Raw genomic sequence first — 25,509 nt, 5'->3', positions numbered from 1 at the left:
TGGAGATGAAGCAATCTATTAGGCATAAGGAGAGAGACACAGACAGACTGGGGCTGGAAATGTAGTCAAAGTTTACTTAAAGTAGTTCAGCAAACAAGTCCAAATAAGCAGGTAAAGTCCATTAATATTCTGTACCAATGCAATTAATGAGATAGAGTGCCTTGAGTAAACTATGCTCTGCCCCATTAGAATTGATTGGCAGCTAGCAACCATCCTGTTTCCAAATCTCAGTCAGAGTTTGCATGAAATTTTACACCAATTTTGTGAAGATAAGCCAGAAGTCCTTTGACTAGTTCACGGTTTTGGAATATATAATCCTCCCCAAAACTATTGGAACAAAGGCTAATTATTTTGTTTTTGCTAAATACTGAAGGTGGCAGATCACCCAGTTTTAGTGAGCAAAAGTACTGAAACAGATAGTGTTAAAGTAAATAACACGTAATATTTGGTTGTATATCCCTTGCTCACAATAGCGCCATCAAACTGACAACTCACTAACATCACCAGACTGTTGCAGTCTTCTTTTTTGATGCTTTTTCTGGCTTGTAATGCATGCTTCTTTCAGTGGTTGTTTGTTTTCAGGGGTTTCTCCCTTTGGCCTCCTCTTCTTTTAAAAGAAATGATGACAAGTCACAATATTATTTACCAGAAACGTCACTATTATAGGTAGAGTGAATTCAGATTTAGAATTTCCAAATTTCTTGCCATTGATACAACAAAATACCCATGTTACATTTGTGAAGTCCTCAAGATGTTGATGATTATACATCCATCCATTATCTGTAACCGTTTGTCCTGTGCAGGGTCACGGGCAAGTTAGAGCCTATCCCAGCTGACTATGGACAAGAGGCAGGGTGCACCCAGATCATTGCAGGGTCGACACAAAGAAACAAACCATCATTCACGGTCAATTTAAAGCCACCAATTAGCCTAACTTGAATGTCTTTGAACTATGAGGGGAAACCAGAACACCTAGAGGAAACCCACACTGACAACATGCAAACTCCACACAGAAAAGCCCCCGTCAGCTGCTGGGCTCGAACCCAGAACCTTCTTGCTGTGAGGTAACAGTGCTAACCACTATACCACCCTCCATACCACCATATTCAGGGCAATTCATTGACCAAATTAGGAAGAAAAATGGAGGGAAATGTTAAAGACAACAGCTCCACCTGTCGGCGATGAATTTCGCGGCTTCTCCGGAACAGCCATTTAAACGCTCACATGCTCTTATCCCTTCAATGACTTCAAAGTAGAAACATGGCGGCGTGGAAGTGAAACACTGACTCGGGCGAGGTACTACAAATGAAACAGCAAAAAGTTTTTTTCTTCTTTAGTGCCTCGAGAGACGAATCGCCGTAAATAACACTGGAATGTCTTCTTTCTGCACCGTGTGGACGCAGAAAAGTGTGGATGTAAAATAAGGTTTTTGTTCACCTGCGACCTCGCTGAAAACAAGCAGGAGAAAGACAACTGAAATGAACGGGGTAGGCCATAATATTTTATTTTCACAACACAAACTCAGTGTTTTGGATAAACATCCTGTTAAATTTGTTGCTAATATACTATTAGGTTTTAGTTACATTTTTTTCCTCTAGTTAGCCCCAGCTAAACTCGCTTGCTAATTGTTGTATATTGTTTCAGTGTTGGATCACGGCGCAGCGCGCAGTTTTATTTCTTCTTATTTATCAGCTATATATTTAGCAAAACTATTCTGTGTTAAATGACTAAGCTGAAGGGATAAATATTTTATATTTAAGTTAGCATATTGAGAATTGAACGCAGTTAAAGGCCCAGTAGTTGTGGGCGGGTTCACTGATAACTACAACAGCAGCGTCCATTCATGTTTTTACACCAAATCCACATGACTGTTTAATTTATATATTTAAAAAAAGGCAAAGCACAGGCTTTCTCTCTCTCTCTCTCTCCCCCCCCCCCCCCCCCCTCCTGTAACTATATTTAGTGCACTTCTATACTTGGACAGGTTTATTATTCCTTATTGGACATCACTAATAATCGAATCAAGCAGGATAATTATTTACTGCCCAGAATAACTTTTTTTTTTTTACTGCGTTTAAGATGCAGCTTAAATACTTCATATAACCTGCATCAGATGAACTCAAAGCATGTAAAACAGGTCGATAGGGTGTACAATATCACTTCTTGTTCTCTCAATGAACTTACTTTTGTCCTGTTAAAGAAAAATACACTGGCTTCTGTTCTAGATTGTATTGCGTTTTTAATTATTTTAGTAATAACTTTAAACGTAAAGTATAAACTAGGTTTAACTGTCTATCTGTTAAAAATATTGCTGTTTTTCGGATCTAATCCGGAAGCAGGCGTGGTCTACACCGGAAGGTTATTTTCAAATCTTATCACTATGTACTGGGGAACGCCTTAAAAAATAAGTCATTTTAATTCATAAATTTTATTATGACTTAATTTTATCCTTATTTATGTATTCCTGTGTTTTTTTTTTTTTTTTTTTTTACTCTTGAAACAGATGCCCTGTGGAACTTTCTGGCAAACTGTCTCGCTGGCAGCAAGATAAATACAGTATATTTCACAACACGGTCTTTCCCAAATAAATAAATAAAAACAGCAAAACCTTATCAGGGTTCCCATGAGTCATGGATTTTCTGGAATATTGTAGGATTTAATCTATTCCAGACATGGAATATCAGGGATTTATTTTATTTACTTATTTAGCCATTTATACAAATGTAATATCTTCCATGTGTTATTTTTCTTTATTTCATAGTAATTGAAAAGTGTAAATGTTGAGTACTGAAAACATCAGAATTAATAAATAAAGCTTGCACATTGATGGGTTTAAAATACTGTGGTTGGTTTTGTCTGCTCATCTCAACGGTGGCCTGTTTCTGTTCATTATAGGGTTTGGAAATGCAGCTTTTTATAGTCGGTGAATGTCAGGGAATTTGACAGTTGATTTAGAAGGAACCCTGTATGTGCAGTTGACAGTAGCAATGTACTAATATTTTCAGTTTTTGGATTTTTTTTTTCTTCAGGATGTTTTATTAAAGAATTTTTAAATATTAAGTCATCTTTGGACTATGAAACACCAAAGCTCAAGCAAAGTGTGTGTGTACATACTCCAAATATTGCTGATGGCCTAACGTTTGAAGTTTGCTTCTGTAGTTTTGCACCTAATCCACGAGGCTAGATTCATGCAACTGAAGTTGTTGAATAAGCTCAAACAGGCCTGCTTATATGGTTTGTGAGGCTACATGTCTGACTAAACAAACAAAATATCACAGATTAAAAACTGTAGCAGAAGCCATTTTAAAGCTGAAATGACTTTTTTTTTTTTTCCATAGCACATTTTATATCTTGAGCATTTAGCAAATTGCAGAAGCAGGTGGCCTCAGTTTGATCAGTGCACACAGGAATCACACTAGAGCAGGTTTTGATGGTTTACTATGCATATGCAAAAAAAAGCCAAGATGAGAGAAATAGCCTTGAGCCAACACATTTCTTCTGCCGTTTTATGTTCCAGAGTGCTTTGTGTGCACGTGGTTACAACTGCATAAATCTACACAAGTCTAAGTATGTTCCTGTTTTAATAAATCCTGCATGTTGCATTAAAAAGATGATGCACACATTTTATGCACCAATTAGGGGTGTGTATGTGTGTGTTTTTATTTAGGGTCTGGAAAGTGCTAAACTGGAGAGTATATGCATTATTGTAATTATATTTTATACCTAATAATAATCCTAACCCTTGTTTGAAATATTTGTTTCAGGAAATATTATGCAATGGACATACTACACTTCACAATTTTTTGAGCCATCAGCCCTCAAAGCCACCACATCATGAGGAGATCTCTGTCCAGGTCATCCAGGAAGAGAAATCCTCATGGAAATTTTGCACACCGACTGAGACACAGAATAATTGTAAGGATGAAAACGCACGTTTTTAGGTTCTTTAGCGCTTACATGAGCAACTTGCAATGCAAAGAGTAACTTTACATTGCCGTTTGTCCACAGGCATCCCAGTTTAGTTTTTATCTCCTAATATACATTTTAATTGTTAACTTTAAAGCTTGTTCCTTTTCTTGCACAGCTAAAAGACCCAGTACTGTAAATGGAGAGATCATTCTCCCCACAATGGCTGTGAATGAAGACCTCCAAACTTTAACACACAAAGCAGAAGAAAAGAGCAGACAGCTGCAACGTATGCAGGCCCGTTTTCCCTCTCCAGCTGCAGTCACTCCAGAAGTCAAAAATACTCGCCCACCCTGTCTGAAGAAAGCAGGCTGCCGTAAAGTCAAAGTGAGGAAGTCTTCAGAGAGAGTGTAAGCTTATAGTTCTCAAGCCTTTTTGTTTTATAGATGTTGGTAATATGCTATATGGCCAAAAGATTGTGGACACCTGACCATCCCACTCATGTGAGCCTGCTAACAAACTGTTGCCACAAAATTGGAAGCACACAATCATATTGTATATACTGTAACATTGCAATTTCTCTTCAGTGGTACCCAAACCTATTCCAGTGTGACAACGCCCCTGTGCACAAAGTGCAGTCTGTGAAAATGTAGTTTGCTAAAGTTGGAATGGAAGATCTCTACTGGCCTACACAGAGCGCTTACTTAACCCCACTGTACACTTTGGGATGAACTGGAACAGTGACTGCACCCCAGGCCTCCTCACCTAACATCACTAATGCTCTAGTGCAGGGGTGGGCAATTATTTTTTCCATGGGGCCACATGAGAAACAGAATTTTGTGGAGGGCCGGACCAAAAGGCTGAACTAAATTCTGCGTAATATCAATTGTATTTCTTTATATAAAGCAATAAATAACAGTCTTAGCAGCTTGTAAAAACAGGTAAGAGTATGGAAAAAACGAGGTTGCCTTACAAAAAATGTCATTTATTCAATCAAATTTCCCAAAACAATGGTTAACAAAATGTGAACGTTTGTACTTTTTTTTTTTTTTTTTTGTCACATTCACCCCAAAACAATAAAGACATCACAATATTGTCTTTCTACTCCAAATATCAAGCAAGATACATCATATTATAATAATGATGCCCACATTTGTAGTTTAATCGCCTCATTTGGTGCTTTTCGCCGGAGATCGGCTCCGGCGCCTGCTGGTGACGTCACACGATGTGATTGGCTGGACCGTTTGAAGGATGACATACAAGTTTGTGGTTGGTCTGGACAAATTACGGAAGTAGTTATCGCGGGATTAGGTTTCGTGGGATTTCATGTCATTTTCATGTCGCGCGCGTTGCGTTTTTGTTGAACACAACTTCAAAATGAAAGCAATGTACATTCAGTCCATGCATGAGGTAAAATTAGAAAATACGTTTATTTTGTCATTTCTAATTAACCTTACGCGGGCCGGTCAGAATGAACCAAAGGGCCGGATGCGGGCCGTAAAATGCCCAGGTCTGCTCTAGTGGCTGAATGAAATCCCCATAGTTGCACTCAAATCTATTGGAGAGCCTTCCAGGAACAGTGGAGGTCATTATAACCGCAAAGTGAGGACTGACTATGGGATGTGATGGTCAGATGTCTACAAACCTTTGGTCATAGTGTATTATAAACCTACTCTAGCAGTATAGTGACTGGCATGCCAATTTCCATAGTTTGAAAAATAAAACTAGCTCAGCAGTTAATGATTTTATTGCAGAACTATAAGGGTGCTTTCACAAAGTTGAATGTTTGAATGGAATACGGGTCTGTTCTCCTTTTGGTGTGGTTCATTTGTTAGAATCACAGCTGGTCCGATAGTCTGAGAGACGCCATCTAGATGCTTTTCCAAGCAAATTCTAGCGCAGTTCAATTGCAGTGAGAAAGTGAATTGACTTGATTGTAAGAACTGAACCAGAAATGCTGTGTATTTGGGGTTGCAGTGATGTTTGTTTTGGATATTTGGAACAGGGGGGGTTTGAATGCACTAAACATCTAAATAGTTATTTATATAATTATCTAATTTACTTTAGTGCTGGATCTGTGGTTTTATTTTTTTATTTAATTTTTTTATTTCTATCACTGCATTCCTGAATGACGAATGAAAGTACATGCCTCTCAGCCCACGTTTTTGGTTTTTGTGCCATGTGAAATTAAAAAGCAAAGTATTACTTCTGCTCAGATTTGGTCATGGCAAACAGACTAACGTGTGAAAGCACCCTAAGTAGTCCACTTTTGGGACCTTAAGAATAGTCTTTTTATACTGAATTTTTTTTTTTTTTTTTTTTGACACATGAGAATTTAAATTATGCCACCATATTGTTTTGTTACACAAGTGACTACTACTGATAGCTAATGCAAGGCATTGAGTCGAAGATACTCATGCAGGTTTTTCCTTCCCTTTTTAGTGCAGAGAGCAAGAATTCCAATAACCGAAAGGTCACCGATTACTATCCCATACGGAGAAGCTCACGGAAAAGCAAAACTGAATTGAAGGTAATTGATTATGGTAATATTACTCTTGAAAATCTGATTTGGAAGTAAAGTTGTGGCTGAACCAGGAAGCCACAAAAAGCTGACTTTAAAAATCTCGAGGGTCAGACTCCAGCCACAAGGTGGGTTTTATTTACAGTGGTGCTTGAAAGTTTGTGAACCCTTTAGAATTGTCTATATTTCTGCATAAATATGACCTAAAACATCAGATTTTCACACAAGTCCTAAAAGTAGATAAAGAGAACCCAGTTAAACAAATGAGACAAAGATATTATACTTGGTAATTTATTTCTTGAGGAAAATGATCCAATATTACATATCTGTAAGTGGCAAAAGTATGTGAACCTCTAGGATTGGCAGTAAATTTGAAGGTGAAATTAGTCAGATTATTTCAATCAATGGAATGACAATCAGGAGTGAGTGGGTACCCTGTTTTATTAAAAAAAAAAACTGGGATCTATCAAAGTCTGATCTTCACAACACGTTTGTGGAAGTGTATCATGACATGAACAAAGGAGATTTCTGAGGACCTCAGAAAAAAGTGTTGTTGATGCTCATCAGACTGGAAAAGGTTACAAAACCATCTCTAAAGAGTTTGGACTCCATCAATCCACAGTCAGACAGATTGTGTACAAATGGAGGAAATTCAAGACCATTGTTACCCTCCCCAGGAGTGGTCAACCAACAAAGATCACTCCAAGAGCAAGCTGTGTAATAGTCAGCGAGGTCACAAAGGACCCCAGGGTAACTTCTAAGCAACTGAAGGCCTCTCTCACATTGGCTAATGTTCATGAGTCCACCATTAGGAGAACACTGAACAACAATGGTGTGCATGGCAGGGTTGCAAGGAGAAAGCCATTGCTCTCCAAAAAGAACATTGCTGCTCATCTGCAGTTTGCTAAATATCACATGGACAAGCCAGAAGGCTATTGGAAAAATGTTTTGTGGATGGATGAGAACAAAATAGAACTTTTTGGCTTAAATGAGAAGCGTTACATTTGGAGAAAGGAAAACCCTGCATTCCAGCATAAGAACCTTATCCCATCTGTGACACGTGGTGGTGGTAGTATCATGATTCGGGCCTGTTTTGCTGCATCTGGGCCAGGATGGCTTGCCATCAGTGATGGAACAATGAATTCTGAACTATACCAGTGAATTCTAAAGGAAAATGTCAGGACATCTGTCTATGAACTGAATCTCAAGAGAAGGTGGGTCATGCAGCAAGACAACGACCCTAAGCACACAAGTCGTTCTACCAAAGAATGGTTAAAGAAGAATAAAGTTTGTTTTGGAATGGCCAAGTCAAAGTCCTGACCTTAATCCAATTGAAATGTTGTGGAAGGACCTGAAGCAAGCAGTTCATGTGAGGAAACCCACCAAGATCCCAGAGTTGAAGCTGTTCTGTCCAGAGGAATTGGCTAAAATTCCTCCAAGCTGGTGTGCAGGACTGATCAACGGTTACCGGAAACGTTTAGTTGCAGTTATTGCTGCACAAGGGGGTCACACCAGATACTGAAAGCAAAGGTTCGCATACTTTTGCCACTCAGATATGTAATATTGGATCATTTTCCTCAAGAAATAAATGACCAAGTATAATATTTTTGTCTCATTTGTTTAACTGGGTTCTCTTTATCTACATTTAGGACTTGTGTGAAAATCTGATGTTTTAGGTCATATTTATGCAGAAATATAGAAAATTCTAAAGGGTTCACAAACTTTCAAGCACCACTGTAGTTATTTGTTTCTCCTCCTGTCCTTGCTTGAGGACACCAGATTAAAATCGCAAGGTTTATTTGGTGTGTTAAAGCAAGGAAGTGCTAAACTCTGGTCCTCCTGGACTGCTAGGGCATGGATTGTGTCTATGTACTTATATGCAGTTCTTTTGTGTCTACAGTGTGAACAGAAGAAACACTTGGATGAGCTGATCACAAAAGGGATAGAGGACGGAATGATAGTAAATATAATTGACTTTAAAACAAGTTAAACGCACAATCCTCAATGTTGAAACTGAATTGAACCTGTTCATTTGTTTTTCCATAGGTGAAGTACATTGAAGGAAAGGGGAGAGGAGTTTTCACTACCCAATCCTTCCAGAAAGGGCAGTATGTAGTGGAATATCATGGTGACCTGTTACTGAAAACCGATGCCAAAAAAAGGGAGGCTGTATACGCACAAGACCCTACTGCGGGCTGCTACATGTATTACTTCCAATATCTCAGCAAAACGTATTGGTATGTCAGCACCACACCATTTTATGTCTGTTTGATGTAACCTTGCACAGGAAATGTAGCTTGTTTATAGGACAGGGTTGTAAAAATATTATCTATTGGTCAAGTGGGTTTATTTCAAGAGATTTACAATTGACAAAAACTAAGCATAAGCTACAACTAAAGCTAATACTGGAGTAAGGTGTGGTAATGAGGAGAGCTATAAATACAAGTCATGAACCAGTCTGAGGTTTGTGTAGGAACTATAATGGTGATGATACACGGGGCAACTTTTTGGGCAATGTTGCCGAGCAATGTTGCTGGGCAATTGCGTTTTAACTCTTTTCTATTGAGATTGAGCAACATTGTTTCTTTCTGAATGGTTTTGATAATCTCTGGCAACTTTTTGAGAAGCCAGTCAGAACGCGAGTATCGAGTCATGTGACCTCCGGTGAGGTTCGGATCAGAAATTTCAAACAAATATGGCAGCCGCTCAGTGTCAGTGGAGTGAAGAGATGGAGAGACTCCTCATCTGGTGACACTGAGCGGCCGCCATATTTGTTTGAAATTTCTGATCCGAACCTCACCGGAGGTCACATGACTCAATACTCGCGTTCTGATTGGCTTATCTCAAAGTTGCCAGAGATTATCAAAACCATTCAGAAAGAAACAATGTTGCCCAATCTCAATAGAAAAGAGTCAAAACGCAATTGCCCAGCAACATTGCTCGGCAACATTGCCCAAAAAGTTGCCCCGTGTATCATCACCATAAGTTATTTTAATATTCTATATGGAGGAATTTACCTCACCAAAGCTCTAAAAAACAGCAGACAGCTTGATTTAAATGGTCACAGCAAAAATTAAGACATCGGGTTTTTTTTGTGTTTTTTTTTTTTTTTTTTTTTTTAAGCTAACTGTAAACTGCCGTTGCTAACTGTTGTTGCCCATTGTTAGTTGCCCTGTGTCTCACCTAGTTGCCCGTTGCCGGCAACATTGCTCGGCAACATTGCCCAAAAAGTTGCCCCGTGTATCGTCACCGTAAGGTTAATTTTTTTTTTTTTTTTTTTTTTTTAGTAATATGCAGTTTTTCAAACTCCATATTATACCAATACTGCTCTAAAACACTGGCCCAGTATTGGATTAGATTGGATTTAAACTGTGTGAAGATGGGTGAGTACTGAGTGACTCAGCACAGCTTGCATATGAAAATGGAACATTTTCAACACATTTAATGTACATGTTGAAATACTTGTAGATGTGCTTAGTGAGTCTAGCGCTGTACATTGTGTTCCAGTGAGACATTTCCAGCTTTGTGGCATCAGGAGGAGCCCTTGTTGGCGCAGTATGCCCCCCCCCCCCCCCCCCCCCCCCCAAAAAAAAAAAACATGCAAAAAAACCCACACAACTTCAAACATGAAAACTAATGGTCAGGTTTCACAGAAGAACAAGAGCTTATTTTCTCCCTCACTATTTTCCAGTGATCAGGGTCGTGTTAATGAAAAATGCAATGTAGATGTAGGAGAGCAAACGTTTGACTCTGTGTTCCAGAATGTAATGCAGTTAAGACACAGTTCTCTAGCTAGCTGAGCAGAGGCTATGAAGTGGTGATGGCAGTGTTGGTGTATAAGTCAAGGCCTGATCTGTTTGAGCAGAGTGTACAGGTGAGGAGGTAACAGAGGTAGACTGACTAATGAATGAAAATTCTGCCTCATCTCTGTCCTTAGGCAGAGATAAAGTAAGGACTAATTTTGTGTTCCATTCATCTCGGAAGTTGGAGTTGAGAATGAGGTCGGGGGGGCATTCCAGTCGACCTTTCAGACTGGGAACTTGAATTCTGACTTCCCGGTACAAATGGAGCATGCTATAAGTCCCACTGGTGCCACTGTCTATGGCAAATGGCATTGTGGGTAATGTAGGAAATGGGTAGCCAAAGTGAAAATGGATTAAAATGTCTGATGGAAGTTGGCACTAAAGTCTCTGAATATTGTTACCAAATAAATCTTGGATGCCATTGATGAGCCATTGTTGCTTCAAAAGATTAATATGGAAGTTATTCAGGGTGGATTTTTTTTTTCTTTCTAACTTCCTTTAAAGCATGCTGTAATCACACTTGCAGTTAAAAAAAACAAACTGAAGTTGCATCGAGACACCTCGCTGTGTGGATGTCTGTATTGGATCAGTAATAAGATTGGTGCTTACTTTTCTCATTGCTTTCACCTCAGCGTGGATGCCACGAAGGAAACTGACCGCTTGGGAAGGCTTATCAACCACAGTAAGAATGGCAACTGTCAGACCAAACTCCATGACATCAATGGAATACCTCACCTGATCCTTGTGGCCTCTCGAGATATAGAAGAGGGAGAGGAGCTGCTGTATGACTACGGAGACCGAAGTAAAGCCTCTATAGCCGCTCATCCGTGGCTCAAACACTGATGGATTCCATGAAGGGAATGGCTTGACTTCTTAAATCCAGTTTTAATGTAATTATTGCCTTAGCAAATTGAGAATGTTTAGGGGGTAGTACTTGTTTGGGTGTGTTAATCAGTGACTTAAACACATTTAGGTTACGGTACATATTCCACATGCCCTACATAATGCTTTTAAAATTATTTATCCTGCTATATGACATGCTAGTTTTGACACTTCCTTTTTTTTTTTTGTATATTTTATATACTTGTAGAGCAGTGCTTCCAAGGCATGCAGTTATAGTCAAACTTTCTGCATTTTTTATAAGGAGTTTTCTTAAGCCAATGTATAGTAGTTTAGAGGCTTAGCAATAACTATTTATGATGTGCAAACAATTCTGTGGAATGCAAGTGATTTTTGCTTAGAAGAGCCATGTTTTAAAAGCTTGGGAAAACTGGAAGGTACCCTCCCCCCTCTTGACTTAATTTGGAGTCTTAAAGTTTTACAATGTTGAGCCTGATGTAGTGGATTTAAAAAGTATCAACCTGAACTTTGAGTGTTCATATGAAATGACCCGAGTGTGAGTATTGAGCTGATTCTCTATGCTAGGGTGGGAGTGTTTAATAAAATTATTTTATGCAAATGTTTCTTGTCTACATATTGATGTAGCTGATGTTATGCTGGGTATTGGTGCTTCGAACCATGTGTTGAGAGTTTCAGGTGAAGCTCTGCATTGTTTTTGCTGTAATGATGTGACTGATTTATGACTTGAAGCCTTGGTTAGGGATTTTTTTTTTTTTTTTTTAAGTAAGTAGACTGTACTCTCTGACCATTGATTGATTTACTAAAGACAGATCACTTTATCCTGCTCAAGGTTGTTTATGGACTCTATCCTAGGAACACTGGGTGTGAATGCAGCCTGGATTGAGGGTCAGTCATAACACCAATGTACATATACTCATTCTTACATAAGGCCAATTTAAGATCGCCAACCCGCCTTGGCATGTTTTTGCAAGGTGGGAGGAAACTGGAGAACCCAGAAGATGTGTGAAAGACACTCCCAACAGTAACCTGATTGAACTAGGGATCCTGGAGCTGCGAGATAGAACTGCTACCATTCTGCCTTCTCTGACCATTTACGAGCATGTTCAATCTCAAAGCCCTGTCTGTTTACTATCACTGTCCCGTAGAAGCTCATTTGTGTAGGTTTTTAACCTTACAGACATGATTAACTAAGAGCTCTACCTATACATTGTTTGATGTTCTTGTCTAAAATTCTTGTATGATTTAAAATCAGCTGCTCACTTTTTTTTTCAAGCCCTGGTTGATCCAAATCAGACAGCTAGCTGTCGTCGGAAAAAAAACGTCACATGCTCCTCAGGTGTAAATTTCCTGGCCATTAGAGGCATAGACATCCTATTATTACGTAGACGGAGCGTTGGCTGTTCTGACACGAGATAAGCGCGAGATACTCATATATATCAAAGTAACGTCTATTACTGCACCATACTACACGACTGAAGAAGACAAGATGCCAGGCTGGTGCTCAGCGTACTCCTGCTCAAACGAGCGAACCATTTCAAACAGAAGCAGGGGGATTACTTTTCACAAGTAAGATTTAACATTACCGTACTATTTGTTGTTTTTTTAAATAGCATATTACCAGAGCTGAGGAGCCAAGAGACTTAAATCGTCATCAGGTAGCACTAGTCTAATACATAAGAGTATGACAATAATAGACATGAATGAAATTAAATATGATAAAGTCGAAATAAATGAAATTATGATTGTGAACGCCAACGGGTATAAATGTACAGTCTAGATTGTGTTGGGGTAGGGCTGTTAACCTACGTTAACCTGTCAATTTTTTTTCGGTTTCCAAAAAAAAAAAGTTTGTCGGTTAAAGTAACCTGTAAATAACAGTAGAGGGAATGCTACAAGATTACACTTCGCCATCTCTTATAAATTCACTGACTAGATTAATTTCCCCTTTGATATGTTCTTAACAATCTATTTAAAGAAAACATACACACATTTGAATCATTATAATGGATTTAGATTGTTAAAACCGCATTTTATTTAAAAAAAAGTGTCCCACTTTACCTGAATTTACCCTATCCATTGCAACAGATTGGTGGTTGTAGCTGATAGAAAAACGTTAAGCTGTTTATATCGAATGTATTTAGTATTCTCACATTTTTTTTGTAGGATATTAATCACCGTTTCCTCAACTTCAACAATCTCCGACGTCTGTTCACTTAATATCAGGATATTCTATTAACGTGAAGCCAACTATGAATAATAACCCCGCCGCTATCCTTTATCATAGCTACATGTATGACAAAAAAAAATGCGAGCCAGCGCATTACACTGAGTGCAGCGTATCACCACTCCAAGATGGCGGCCCCGCGTCTCGTCAGCGCTTTTAGAATTTACGTTGGATGCTCCGTCTACGTAATAATAGGATGTCTATGATTAGAGGCCACTAGTGAGTAGTTGAATCATCGCAAATGAATTATCACCGGAAACCGTAAGCACTTCAGAGCTTTGTTTCGCCATGCGGTGTTTTTTTTTTTATCAACTAAATCGTGTTGTAAATTGAACTCTGAAGTCAAACACGATGTCAAACTACAGCGCGCTGACTCCCGGACCAATTACAGGACCGGAGTTTCTACACGGAACTATTAACCTGCTGCACATGGTGGAAGACCTGCTACTGAGACTGCTGGTTTAATTTTATTTATATATATATATATAATTTCCCGGGAACCTCTCCCCCCCCCAGTAAGTTACTGTTAATTAGCTTTAAATGGTTGGTTAGTTTAATATTTTAGTTCGTAGCATGCTGCAGTACTGTTTGTGTTGGTCGTATTTCCAATTGTTTTCCACTCGCTATGAAAATGCACTGCGAAGTGAATGGATTAATGCATTGTCCACCCTATGTAGTGCACCAAGTATTTTATATCAAGGCGTTTGGGATTCTGAGGTAACTAGTTTGTAGCCAGCATTTGGGTACCAGAGGCTACCCGTTTGTGTTAAAAGCAGTTATATATTTGTTGCTATTGACTTTTAGATAAGTTGTCATTGAGCCTCCATGTTCATTTTCTTTAAGTTTAAATCGAGTAATTGATGTTGTGTTGCCTCTTAACCCAGCCCTCTGGCTGTTGTATCTATTGACGGTACAAATTATTTTTTAAAAGTGACCTGTTGTGTTTAGCTCGACCCAAATTTCTGAGTATTTATACTCGTAGAATATTGATTTAAAAATACCCATGTAAATATGTATGTATAAATGTTGCGTATGTATTTGAACATCTAACACCTTTATTTGCTAATTGAATTAATAGATAATAGCTTAATTAAACTGAATAATAGAGCGGCGGCTACAATTATCGACACCTTAACGATCTTTTGGCCATTGCAAAAATAGAAAAGACTTTCAATACGTAAATTGTGCAGGAATAATCACTCAAACTTCCACTGGGAAAAATGAGAGTCGATTCCTGTATGCTTAGCGTATCAGATCACGTGACAACGTTCCACAAGTATTTACACCTTTGTCCATAGTTATCGATAACTAGATGATTTATTTATAATAATAATAATAATAATAATCATCCACATCGGTATGTGGCATTTAAGTTAAGTTTTTATTTAAGATTTGTTTTACATAGACTTGTATTTAGTACAAAATCTCTCTTATATAAATATATGGACGTCAGTGTTTACGTAAATGAGGAAGTAAATCTAATGTTTGTAAACAAATGAACTGATGTTTATCTTGCGTCAGAAAATCTTTGTTCCACTTTCTAAGTATTTTCATAGATCACATTTTGTTAATCATTCGTTGTTGTATTAATTTCTAGCTTTGTAGTTTACCAGTAAATGTCAACAAGCAACTGACATTGTAACCACATGAAAATCCAGGTCAAAGGTCAAGTTTTTAAAAATTGAGATTTTAAATTTACATCTAAAAATATAAAATATCTACTGATATTGTAATATGTGGTAGATATTTACAACAAACTGCAAAAAAAAATTCAGAATGGAACAGAAAAATCTATATTTCAAGCATGTAATTTTTTTTTTTATATATGAGGAATTTAATTCTGGTCTAATTCTATTTATTGCAGTAGGATTCAAAATACTCTATAAACGTTCCATTCTGTTATGAATCAGGAAAAAAATTATTATAAATCACAGCCCTTTTAAAACAAACAAACAAAAAAAACACAGATCGATCCATAACGGTTGTAAATGTCATTTAATTCCACAGGGTGTCGATAATTCTGGACACCGGTGAAAGTGATCACTATTATCGACACCTCATGTGACTTCTCAAACACGCGTTTAGATACAAAATGATATTTGATAAGTAAAAACATGTCCATGATCTTTCCACCATGCTTACCTGCGATGACAACATTCAGGTTTTTTTCAAATTGCTGATCGTCCTGAAAAAAAAAATTCCATCTCCAGTAACGAGCTGTGTCATCAGACGACAAGATCAACGGGTGGGGGGGTCTTCAGGTTCATTAATTAACCAATAATAACTGTTGTAACTGAAACTCACCTTTGTAAAATTGTTGTTTTTTTTCATTGGTAAATCTGAAAAGATGTCGATAACTGTAGTCGCTGCTCTAGTACCATCAAGTCCGGTGGAATGACGCAGTGTGAAGTTTAAATGTTCATTCCTCTGCCCAGTTTGTTGTCGTGAATTATAAAAATTCCAATTGAAATGAGCAATTGTGGAAAAAAGCAGTTGTGTTTATCAACCCTTTTAATAGTTTCTGCTGTTCTTGGTTTAAAGACTCATAATCTGACTATGAAAATTGTTTAAAGAACTGTACATAGTTTTGATGACCATCCCGTACAGGCGCATGCATCATTCCACTGGACAGTAACGGGGCTGTAGAAAACATCAGGCGAGTGAAAAATTCTGCTGTTCTTAGTCATTTCTCGTTCATCTTTTTTTTTCTACTTCATGACCGAATGTATAAATGACCCAGGTACAAATAAAAAAAAACATACGTAAGATAGAATAAATGATCTATTTGATTACAACCAGGAATGGAAAGCTTAGGTGCGTCAATCCACCGGACAGTAGTGTGTGTCTGAGGGTATGTTTGATAGGGTTGTCAGATGTGAAACGCTAATTCTATCTAACATGGGTTCCAAACTTCTTCCAGAAGCATTATACAGTGGTACCTCGGGTTACGAACTTAATTTGTTCTTTGACTCCGTTTGTGAACCGAATTAATTTTTCCCATTGAAATTAATGTAAATCCAATTAATCCATTCACCGGCCCCAGAAACAGTTTTTTTTTTTTTTGTAACTTTTTATGGGTTTATGTGTGGAAAAAATACAGAAAGGAATTAAAGAACCTTAATTATAGAAAAATACAGTAATACTAAAATAAAACATAATTGTACAGTACACTTTACCTTTATGGTTGATAGTTGCTGGCACATTTGGATGGAGGAGAGGAGGAAGACCACTCCCTCGAAGGAGAGGCCTTCGAGGGAGAGTCCTGTTCCATAATAATGTCAGGCAACTCTGTGGGTGTTTCTGGAGTTTTTTCTCTTCTTTGTCTGTTGGGAAGTGGTTCGATGGCTGGTTCGGCGCCACCTTGAGTACAACTGATGCTGCCGCATGCCTCACATGGTGCGGAATCCTGCCAGCTTGTGTGTTCATGCATCGAAGCATCGTTCACGAATCGAAGCAAAATTTGTTCGGAAATGGTGTTCGTATCCTGATTTGTTCGTGAATAGGGACGTTCGTGACCCGAGGTTTGACTGTAATTAAAACTAGACAGGGACACTCTAACGAGTGCAAACCCCGCCTTTTCCCTATTAAAATACATTGGGCGAAAATTTCGAAGTTCTGCCATGACCTTGACCTTTGACCTTTGACCTCCAAAATTTAATGGTTTCCTTCCTGGGTGATTGGCAACACGTACAAAATTTGGTCCAAATCGATCCATTGGTTCTTGAGATATCTTGCAGACACACAGACAGACAGATACACACACACACACAGACTGACGCAGGTGAAAATAATAACCCCTCCGACTACTGTCGGCGGGGTTAATAAAGTTTAAATTAATCTAATTTTAATTAAATTAATGATTTCATAAACTAATAATACTAGATGAGAAAGACAACTTGGTGATGGTAGGAGTCATTGTATGAAAAAATCATGAAACATTTTAAAAAAAGTGCCAGTATTAATTTGCTGGATTTAAGAAATGGGGGACTTTAAAAAAAAAAAAAAGCTTCAATGTTTAGCTTATCAGGTTATACCAACTAGCAGTACAACGTTACAGCCCTGTGGTATGTTTGTTTGTTTTTTTGTGAACTGGTGCAAATCAAAATTATTTTGTAAATATTTCTTGTTTAATTTCTTGTTCTTTCTTCTCAGAAAATGAATGAGTGGAGTGCTCTGGCGAAAGTCTATGACCCCCTTAAAGCTGGCAGCATCGACAGCACCGACGTCGAGCCCCATGACCGTGCCATATGGCGGGCGATGAATGCCCGTTATCAGCCCAATAAAGGTGTAACAGGTGATGCTCAACTCACACTTTTTGTCGCACGTCTTAACAAAATGACAACCGAAAAAGACCTTCACGTTGTTTTCTCCAAATTTGGTGACATCCGACGACTGCGGCTCGTCCGGGATGCCGTGACGGGCTTCTCCAAAGGCTACGCCTTTGTGGAGTACAAGGAGGAACGTTCTCTAATGAGAGCATGGAGAGATGGCAACAAGGTAGTCATCGACCAGCACGAGGTCTTTGTGGACTTTGAGCAGGAGCGCACGTTGCAGGGATGGGTACCGAGGAGACTTGGTGGTGGCCTGGGAGGAAAGAAAGAGTCAGGCCAGCTGAGGTTTGGAGGCAGAGACAGACCATTCAGGAGACCCATAAACCTGCCTAGTGCATTGCCCAGGCCAGCTGACCGGTGGAGAGAAGAGAGACAGAGAGATGGCAGAAGAGACACCTCTCCAGGTTGGGACAGAGAACATGGGCGACAACGGGATCGGAGGGACGAATGTGATCGTGGGAACGAGCGAGGTGGTCGGGATTACCATAAAGACAGGAGGGACTCCAGACGATATAGGGACAGGAGTAGTGAGCGAGAATCCAACCGAGGAAAGGATGAGAGGAGATATCGGGACTCTTACAGAGATTCGGATAAAAGATGATTCATGTTTGTTAAACTTCCTGGTTTTCATAAGCATTGTTTTTCGTCTTGGTGAAATAATATTAAATTAACAAGATTTCCAGGAAGTTGTTTAATTTGCAGCATGTGGTTGTTACATTAGCCAGGATCCTGTATTCATCCAGATGATCTATCTTAACAACCCTAAAAAAGTGAGACATTGAATAATTATAACTTTAATAAATTCAGTTATCTGAAATATAGGAAGAAAAGCCACAATGACGGTGTGATGTATCAAATATTTTAATGGCCAATGAGATGAAATTATGCAGCATTCTTCGTTATCCTTCATTAAAGATCTGTAGTGTGGTACATTCATCATAAAGAAACTCCTGAAAGCTTTTACAACCACACAGGATGCATAATTTTTTTAAAAAATGAGTAAAATCACTGGCAAGGATTCCATGCTCACAAAGAAGCGTTTGTCACCATGTTGCTGGAACTGCGTTGGCATTTTCATGCTTTGACTAAACAACTCAAGGAACTGCCAGTATAAGCACCACACGTGATAAGAATGCAGAACAGCTGGTGTGGGACATTTGCTGATGTGACTCTTGGGAGAGTCTGGAATGCCCAGACACTCGTTTATCATTTATATAGCAGAACTTGGTAATAACACACACACCTACATATTCCATGTTTTTTTCCTCATAATTACTGTGCAAAATGTAGGTTTAAACCTGGAAAACGCCACCTTTTATTGGCAATGCACAATCCCATTATGGGCATTCTTTATGACAATAAAACCGGGTTAGCTTTCATTAAGCACTGCCTCATTTCATTATTCAATTTGAATTTACGAACATGATAAAGCACCTTAATCACAATTCTACTCAAGGCATATCAACATGGCCTCCTTTGCTCTCCTCATGACTGGAAACATGACTCTTTGCATATAGTATCTTTGCACAGAAAACAACTTAAAATTAAGCTCGACATCCCAACCTTTAGAGATGCCAACATTAGAAGTGTTGTGTAGACATACGCATGTTTAAGCTGTCCCATTTCCCTTCTGTCTTTATCCACTAATAACAGCTTGCTGGGAAATGTGACTGTAACATTGGAGTGTATGTATTGCTCATGACATTGCAGTGGGTTAGGGATTAGAGGGTCCTTTGTGCTTTCAGTGTTCAGTGTGTTACATGTGCTGTAAAGCTTCCTGGGCTTGTTCTGTATACACGTCGTCTTTGCGGGACCACGGGCTGTAGCTGTCGTCAAACTGGGCCATGCCCTTCTGCGAGCTGCGCCTCTTGTCACGGGAGAAGAAGCTAAACCTGAAAGGCAGAGACAAGACGTTACACTTAGCTTGATCAGAGCTCGCGCATCAATTTACTTTTTACTTCATCGTATTTAGGTCTGTAAATAAATCTACTGGATGCAATTCAGTACATAATCATGATATTAAAGCTCTGTGTCGGCAGACATCTGATTTTTAACTGAGTCAATTCTCTACAAGTTTCTATGAGAAATATTTATAATTACAATTAAACAGTGGTGCTAGGATTTGAGCCCAACTTTCTAATTGATAGCTTAAAAGTATTAACCACTGAGCCACCTCTACCCACAATTCTACAGTAGATTTACATTCAAAATCTGTCATTCATGGCATAAAATACATTTTGTTTTTTGGAAAATGTGAATGAGTCTATTCCCAATTCACAGTGCATCAGTCGCTATTGTCAAGACAAAGTTCTTTGTAGTGGAAATTAAGATAGAATTGTGACCTACACATACTGTATATGGCCAAAAGCATGTGGACACTTGACCACTATCACAAAACTGTTGCCACAAAGTTGGAAGCACATAGTTGTATAAGGCATCTCTGTATGCTATAGATTTAAGATTTCCCTTCACTGGAACCAAGAGGCCCAAACCTGTTCCAGCATGGCTGTACACAAAGCGAGCTCTATGAAGAAATGGTGTACTGAATTTGGAGTGGGAGAACTTCAGTGGTCTGCACAGTACCATGATCTCAACCCCACTGAATATGAAGTGGAACGAATTTAGGGACAAACTGGAATGCTGACTGCGCACCAGGCCTTCTCACCTGACATCACTGCCTGACCTTTTGAAGTCTTCTGGCTGAACGAGCACGAATCCCCACATCCACTTTCCAAAATCTAGTGGAAAGCTCCCAGAAGAGTGGAGGTTATTACCGTAAGCTCCATAATAATGACCATGGTTTTGGAAAGGGGTGTTCAGTACTTGTGTGTCCACATGCTTTTGGCCGTGGAGTGTACAATGGTGCTTGAAAGTTTGTGAACCCTCTAGACTTTTCTATATTTCTGCATAAATATGACCTAAAACATCAGATTTTCACACAAGTCCTAAAAGTAGATAAAGAGAACCCAGTTCAACGAATGAGACAAAAATATTATACTTGGTCATTTATTTATTGAGGAAAATGATCCAATATTACATATCTGTGAGTGGCAAAAGTATGTGAACATTTGCTTTCAGTATCTGGTGTAACCCCCTTGTGCAGCAATAACTGCAACTAAACATTTCTGGTAACTGTTGATCAGTCCTGCACACTGGCTTGGAGGAATTTTAGCCCATTCCTCCGTACAGAACAGCTTCAACTCTGGGATGTTGGTGGGTTTCCTCACATGAACTGCTCGCTTCAGGTCCTTCTACAACATTTCGATTGAATTAAGGTCAGGACTTGGATTTGGGGGCGGCTCGGTGGTGTAGTGGTTAGCGCTGTCGCCTCACAGCAAGAAGGTCCGGGTTCGAGCCCCGTGGCCGGCGAGGGCCTTTCTGTGCGGAGTTTGCATGTTCTCCCCGTGTCCGCGTGGGTTTCCTCCGGGTGCTCCGGTTTCCCCCACAGTCCAAAGACATGCAGGTTAGGTTAACTGGTGACTTTAAATTGACCGTAGGTGTGAATGTGAGTGTGAATGGTTGTCTGTGTCTATGTATCAGCCCTGTGATGACCTGGCGACTTGTCCAGGGTGTACCCCGCCTTTCGCCCGTAGTCAGCTGGGATAGGCTCCAGCTTGCTTGCGACCCTGTAGAACAGGATAAAGCGGCTAGAGATAATGAGATGAGATGAGACTTGGATTTGCCCATTCTAAAACATCAACTTTATTCTTTTCTAACCGTTCTTTGGTAGAATGACTTGTGTGCTTAGGGTCGTTGTCTTGCTGCATGACCCACCTTCTCTTGAGATTCAGTTCATGGACCGATGCCCTGACATTTTCCTTTAGAATTCGCTGGTATAATTCAGAATTCATTGTTCCATCAATGATGGCAAGCCGTCATGGCCCAGATGCAGCAAAACAGGCTCAAACCATGATACTACCACCACTATGTTTTACAGATGGGATAAGGTTCTTATGCTGGAATGCAGTGTTTTCCTTTCTCCAAACATAATGCTGCTCATTTAAACCAAAAAGTTCTATTTGGGTCTCATCCATCCACAAAACATTTTTCCAATAGCCTTCTGGCTTGTCCACGTGATCTTTAGCAAACTGCAGATGAGCAGCAATGTTCTTTTTGGAGAGCAGTGGCTTTCTCCTTGCAACCCTGCCATGCACAACATTGTTGTTCAGTGTTCTCCTGATAGCAGACTCGTGAACATTAGCCGATGTGAGAGAGGCCTTCAGTTGCTTAGAAGTTACCCTGGGGTCCTTTGTGACGTCGCTGACTATTACACACCTTGCTCTTGGAGTGATCTTTGTTGGTTGACCACTCCTGGGGAGGGTAACAATGGTCTTGGAGTTTCTCCATTTGTCCACAATCTGTCTAACTGTGGATTGGTGGAGTCCAAACTCTTTAGAGATGGTTTTGTAACCTTTTCCAGCCTGATGAGCATCAACAACCCTTCTTCTGAGGTCCTCAGAAATCTCTTTTGTTCATGCCATGATACACTTCCACAAACATGTGTTGTGAAGATCAGACTTTGATAGATTCCTGTTCTTTAAATAAAACAGGGTGCCCACTCGCTCCTGATTGTCATCCCATTGATTGAAAACACCTGACTCTAATTTCACCTTCAAATGAACTGCTAATCCTAGAGGTTCACATACTTTTGCCACTCACAGATATGTAATATTGGATCATTTTCCTCAAGAAATAAATGACCAAGTATAATATTTTTTGTCTCATTTGTTTAACTGGGTTCTTTTTATCTACTTTTAGGACTTGGGTGAAAATCTGATGTTGTTTTAGGTCATTTTTATGCAGAAATATAGAAAATTCTAGAGGATTCACAAACTTTCAAGCACCACTGTACACCCCTCCCCCCACCCCACCTCCCATTTAAAACGATGGCTCTGATCCAAATTCAGCTTGGTCTGACACACATCCCTAATTTGCATATAATTTGCATTTCAAATGCAGCTCTGTCATTGGAGGATGAGTCCATGACTGGGGTGCCCCTTGTGTCCCACTGATTATTCCTTTCATAAATATGTATGTGAAGGTAAAAGACATTTTAAACACAGGTGAAAAGTATTGTCCTTTTACACCAACCTGTGTGCATGTTTCAGATAAACACCAAAAAAAGGTAACGAACTAAAACATTTTATTTCTTCATTACTATTTGACTGCATTTAACATCTCATACTTGAAACATCTTTTTCCATGAGCCATCTATTATAGGTTTTGAAAAAAAAAATTTACATTTTAGTGTCTTGACCCCGTCACCTGCAGAAAGGTATGGAATATTCTACAAGTGACATGTTCTTAGGTAATCCAAATTTCCTGGCGATCATGTGAAGAAAAGTATTTTTGAAACAAGTGCACGATTTTGTAGATTGAAAGTTAGCTAAATGTGGCACCCCCAAATTATGGAATCACCCCTTCGCACCCACCAAGTCAAGTAAGCACTTCATGTAAACATTTCAGCCATCCATATGACAGTGAGTCACACCAGGAAACACGCAGGAAAGTGCCGGGCTAATCATTGTTAGGGTTTTAAAATCCTTAGTGAGGTAGTGGGTTGTGGTTAAGTCACAAGTGTTAGCATGTGAGCTGGACCAGGCAAAGAGGAAATGCTGTTTTTATTCTGACTGGCTGATTCTAATGACTTTCCTGCTAACAAGCTCCAGACAGCACAACCCCACAATCGGCCAATCAGAATATTCTTGGTGGTATGACCACCTCGAATTAGAGGACAGGAGGGAAGGGCATGCAGTGCCAAAAGAAAAAAAAAACATGCAGGTCTATGGTAAGGTGTTAAAATATAAGACAGAAGTCAACAATGAAAAAGGGCCGTACAAGAGAAACAAGTCGTCTGATTGGCTGTAAAGTGGGGTCATCTGCAATCAAGCCAGCCGCCACCATCGGCATAATGGCTGTGAAGATCCTGTTGCAGAAAGGCACAGACATGGAGAATTGAACAAAAGAGGGAACAGAAACCATAAAACAGCTCCTGCTAACACTGGACGTCTGCCGAAATACTTCCTCGGTTTAGGGAAGTTGTACACAGCACGATGGATCTGTTCGTATGATATTAGTCAGAATGCTCCACTGACACCATGATTAATAATGATCATGCCACAAGGGTGCAAAAACATGAAATACTGAAACAGCACATCCACATGGAATTCAATCTAGACATCAGTAACACGTTTATTACCTTTTGGAACACAATATTGACTGCATGTGCTTGAAAGCAGCAATATGGGATTTACTAAGGGGAAATATAAACTGTTCTGGGCATGATTCCCTGCAGATATCTGTGTGGGTGCGCGAGAGAGAGAGACAAGCAAGCTTAAGTAGTAGTAGTAGAAGCAGGAACGTTGAAGTACGCACAAGCGCTTTATGCCAGACTCTGGTTGAGCACTGGTTCTGGAGCGGGTCCTGAGCGTAGGTGAAGGGTCCGGAGTGGGTGGGTGTGCATCATCTTCCTGCTCTTCACTGGAGAAAACAGAACACAAGTTTATCTATGAATCAAAAATAGCTTCCCATTGACATCTGAATGAATCAGCATCTTGTACCACAGTGCTATTGAATTCTCGATTCTGATTGGTCAGAGGGTAACAGCAGTACTCCTGGGCGTAACACAAATCACAGGTCTAAAGCATTATCGTTTCTACAGTAACACAATCAGGGACATTCATTCGTGTGTACGTTTGTAATCACTGATCGGGTGATGTTTTCGATGAGGAGACATTTATTTAGCTACAGTAGCTCTTCTGTGGGATTGGACTATATGGGCTAGCTTTCGTGCCCCATCTGAATCAATGAGCCTTCGACACCCATGACCCTATCATCAGTTCACTTCTTGTCCTTCCTTGGACCACTTTTGGTAGGTACTAATCACTGCATACCGGGAACACCCCACAAGATGTACCATTTTGGAGATGCCCAGGCCCAGTCATCTAGCCATCACAATTTGGACCTTGTCCGTCACTCAGATCCTTACATTTGCCCGTTTTTCCTGCTTCCAACACATCAACTTCAGGAACTGACTGTTCTCTTGCTGCCTAATATATCCCACCCCTTGACAAGTGCCACTGTAATGAGATAATCGATAATCAATTTATATTGACTAAAGTAGAGGTGTGGGATTAAATAAGTTTTTACTTCAGCCCACTCCTTTTCAGACATGTAAACTCAAAACTGCTTAGTGCGTCCTTGTTTGTATTTTTGTCGTTTTCTTTTGTTTTGATTTTGATATTATTATTATTATTATTACCTATATTATTTAAGGTTTATTTTCTAATTTAGTGGCTTTTTACGTGTTCTTGTTGCAAATGCTGTTTTGCTTTTCTTATTATCTGCTTATTTATTCATAGTTTATTTCAAACATGTAAACAAAATCATCATAATCAATGTTATTTACTTCACCTGTCAATGGTCATAATGTTGTGGCTGATAAGTGTGTGAGACACAATCCACATTCACTGGATATGAGCAATCGCACACTCTGATTGGCTACTCCACTACAAGTATATCAGCTCACATACGGTGAGTAGAGAAAAACAAAATAGTGGAGCATGTTGCTGAACCAACTGAGGACAAAATAAAAAAATTCTACTCACAAACAAAACCCCAAAAATAGTTATCAAGTATTTAAAAGAAACAAATAGCTAAAAGAATATAGTTTTTTGGTCCCCTCAATATCTCCTGTTCCACACTCCAGCCCAGTCGGTGACAGTCATGCATCTACAAGTTGGTTTGCCAACCACCAAAAAAATTAAAACCCTAAAGAAGAAGAGGAACACCCTCCAAAAGAAAAAAAAAAGCGCAACAAAAATATTTGATGGTAAGAATGTATATCTTTTTTTTCTTTTCAAG

General features: G+C 39.3%; 3 protein-coding genes across 10 annotated transcripts in view; 2 read left to right on the top strand and 1 right to left on the bottom strand.

Annotated features, from left to right (window-relative positions):
- Positions 1–1,216: 1,216 nt before the first annotated feature.
- On the top strand, positions 1,217–11,689 carry kmt5aa (lysine methyltransferase 5Aa). Its single transcript, XM_060908636.1, has 7 exons — positions 1,217–1,487; positions 3,765–3,915; positions 4,085–4,316; positions 6,349–6,436; positions 8,328–8,387; positions 8,474–8,664; positions 10,863–11,689. Exons 1-7 carry the CDS (start codon positions 1,479–1,481, stop codon positions 11,071–11,073), a joined length of 942 nt encoding a protein of 313 aa, XP_060764619.1. The 5' UTR covers positions 1,217–1,478; the 3' UTR covers positions 11,074–11,689.
- An 811-nt stretch (positions 11,690–12,500) lies between these two features.
- snrnp35 (small nuclear ribonucleoprotein 35 (U11/U12)) lies at positions 12,501–19,029 on the top strand. Of its 3 annotated transcripts, none has more exons than XM_060908635.1 (2): positions 12,501–12,657; positions 17,468–19,029. In XM_060908635.1, the coding sequence occupies exon 2, from the start codon at positions 17,471–17,473 to the stop codon at positions 18,245–18,247; it is 777 nt and encodes a 258-aa protein (XP_060764618.1). In that variant the 5' UTR covers positions 12,501–12,657; positions 17,468–17,470; the 3' UTR covers positions 18,248–19,029. The 3 variants fall into 3 exon arrangements, with proteins under 3 accessions (XP_060764618.1, XP_060764616.1, XP_060764617.1); XM_060908633.1 differs by lacking the exon at positions 12,501–12,657 and adding an exon at positions 13,720–13,830; XM_060908634.1 differs by lacking the exon at positions 12,501–12,657 and adding an exon at positions 15,893–15,971.
- Positions 18,492–25,509, bottom strand: part of rilpl1 (Rab interacting lysosomal protein-like 1) — a 22,928-nt gene continuing 15,910 nt past the window's right edge. For 2 of the 6 annotated variants that reach the window (XM_060908629.1, XM_060908632.1), the window contains 3 exons: positions 24,022–24,126; positions 23,485–23,572; positions 19,450–19,538 (listed from right to left, as the gene is read on the bottom strand). In XM_060908629.1, the coding sequence (XP_060764612.1) occupies positions 19,533–19,538; positions 23,485–23,572; positions 24,022–24,126 (199 nt within the window). In that variant the 3' untranslated portion in view covers positions 19,450–19,532. The other 4 variants (XM_060908628.1, XM_060908631.1, XM_060908627.1 and 1 more) reach the window with 2 other exon arrangements.

The sequence above is a fragment of the Neoarius graeffei genome, chromosome 25 (assembly GCF_027579695.1).
Source record: "Neoarius graeffei isolate fNeoGra1 chromosome 25, fNeoGra1.pri, whole genome shotgun sequence".
NCBI classification, from domain to species: domain Eukaryota; kingdom Metazoa; phylum Chordata; class Actinopteri; order Siluriformes; family Ariidae; genus Neoarius; species Neoarius graeffei.
Note: the sequence above shows the minus strand (reverse complement) of the source record. Positions and strands in the feature narration are given on the sequence as shown.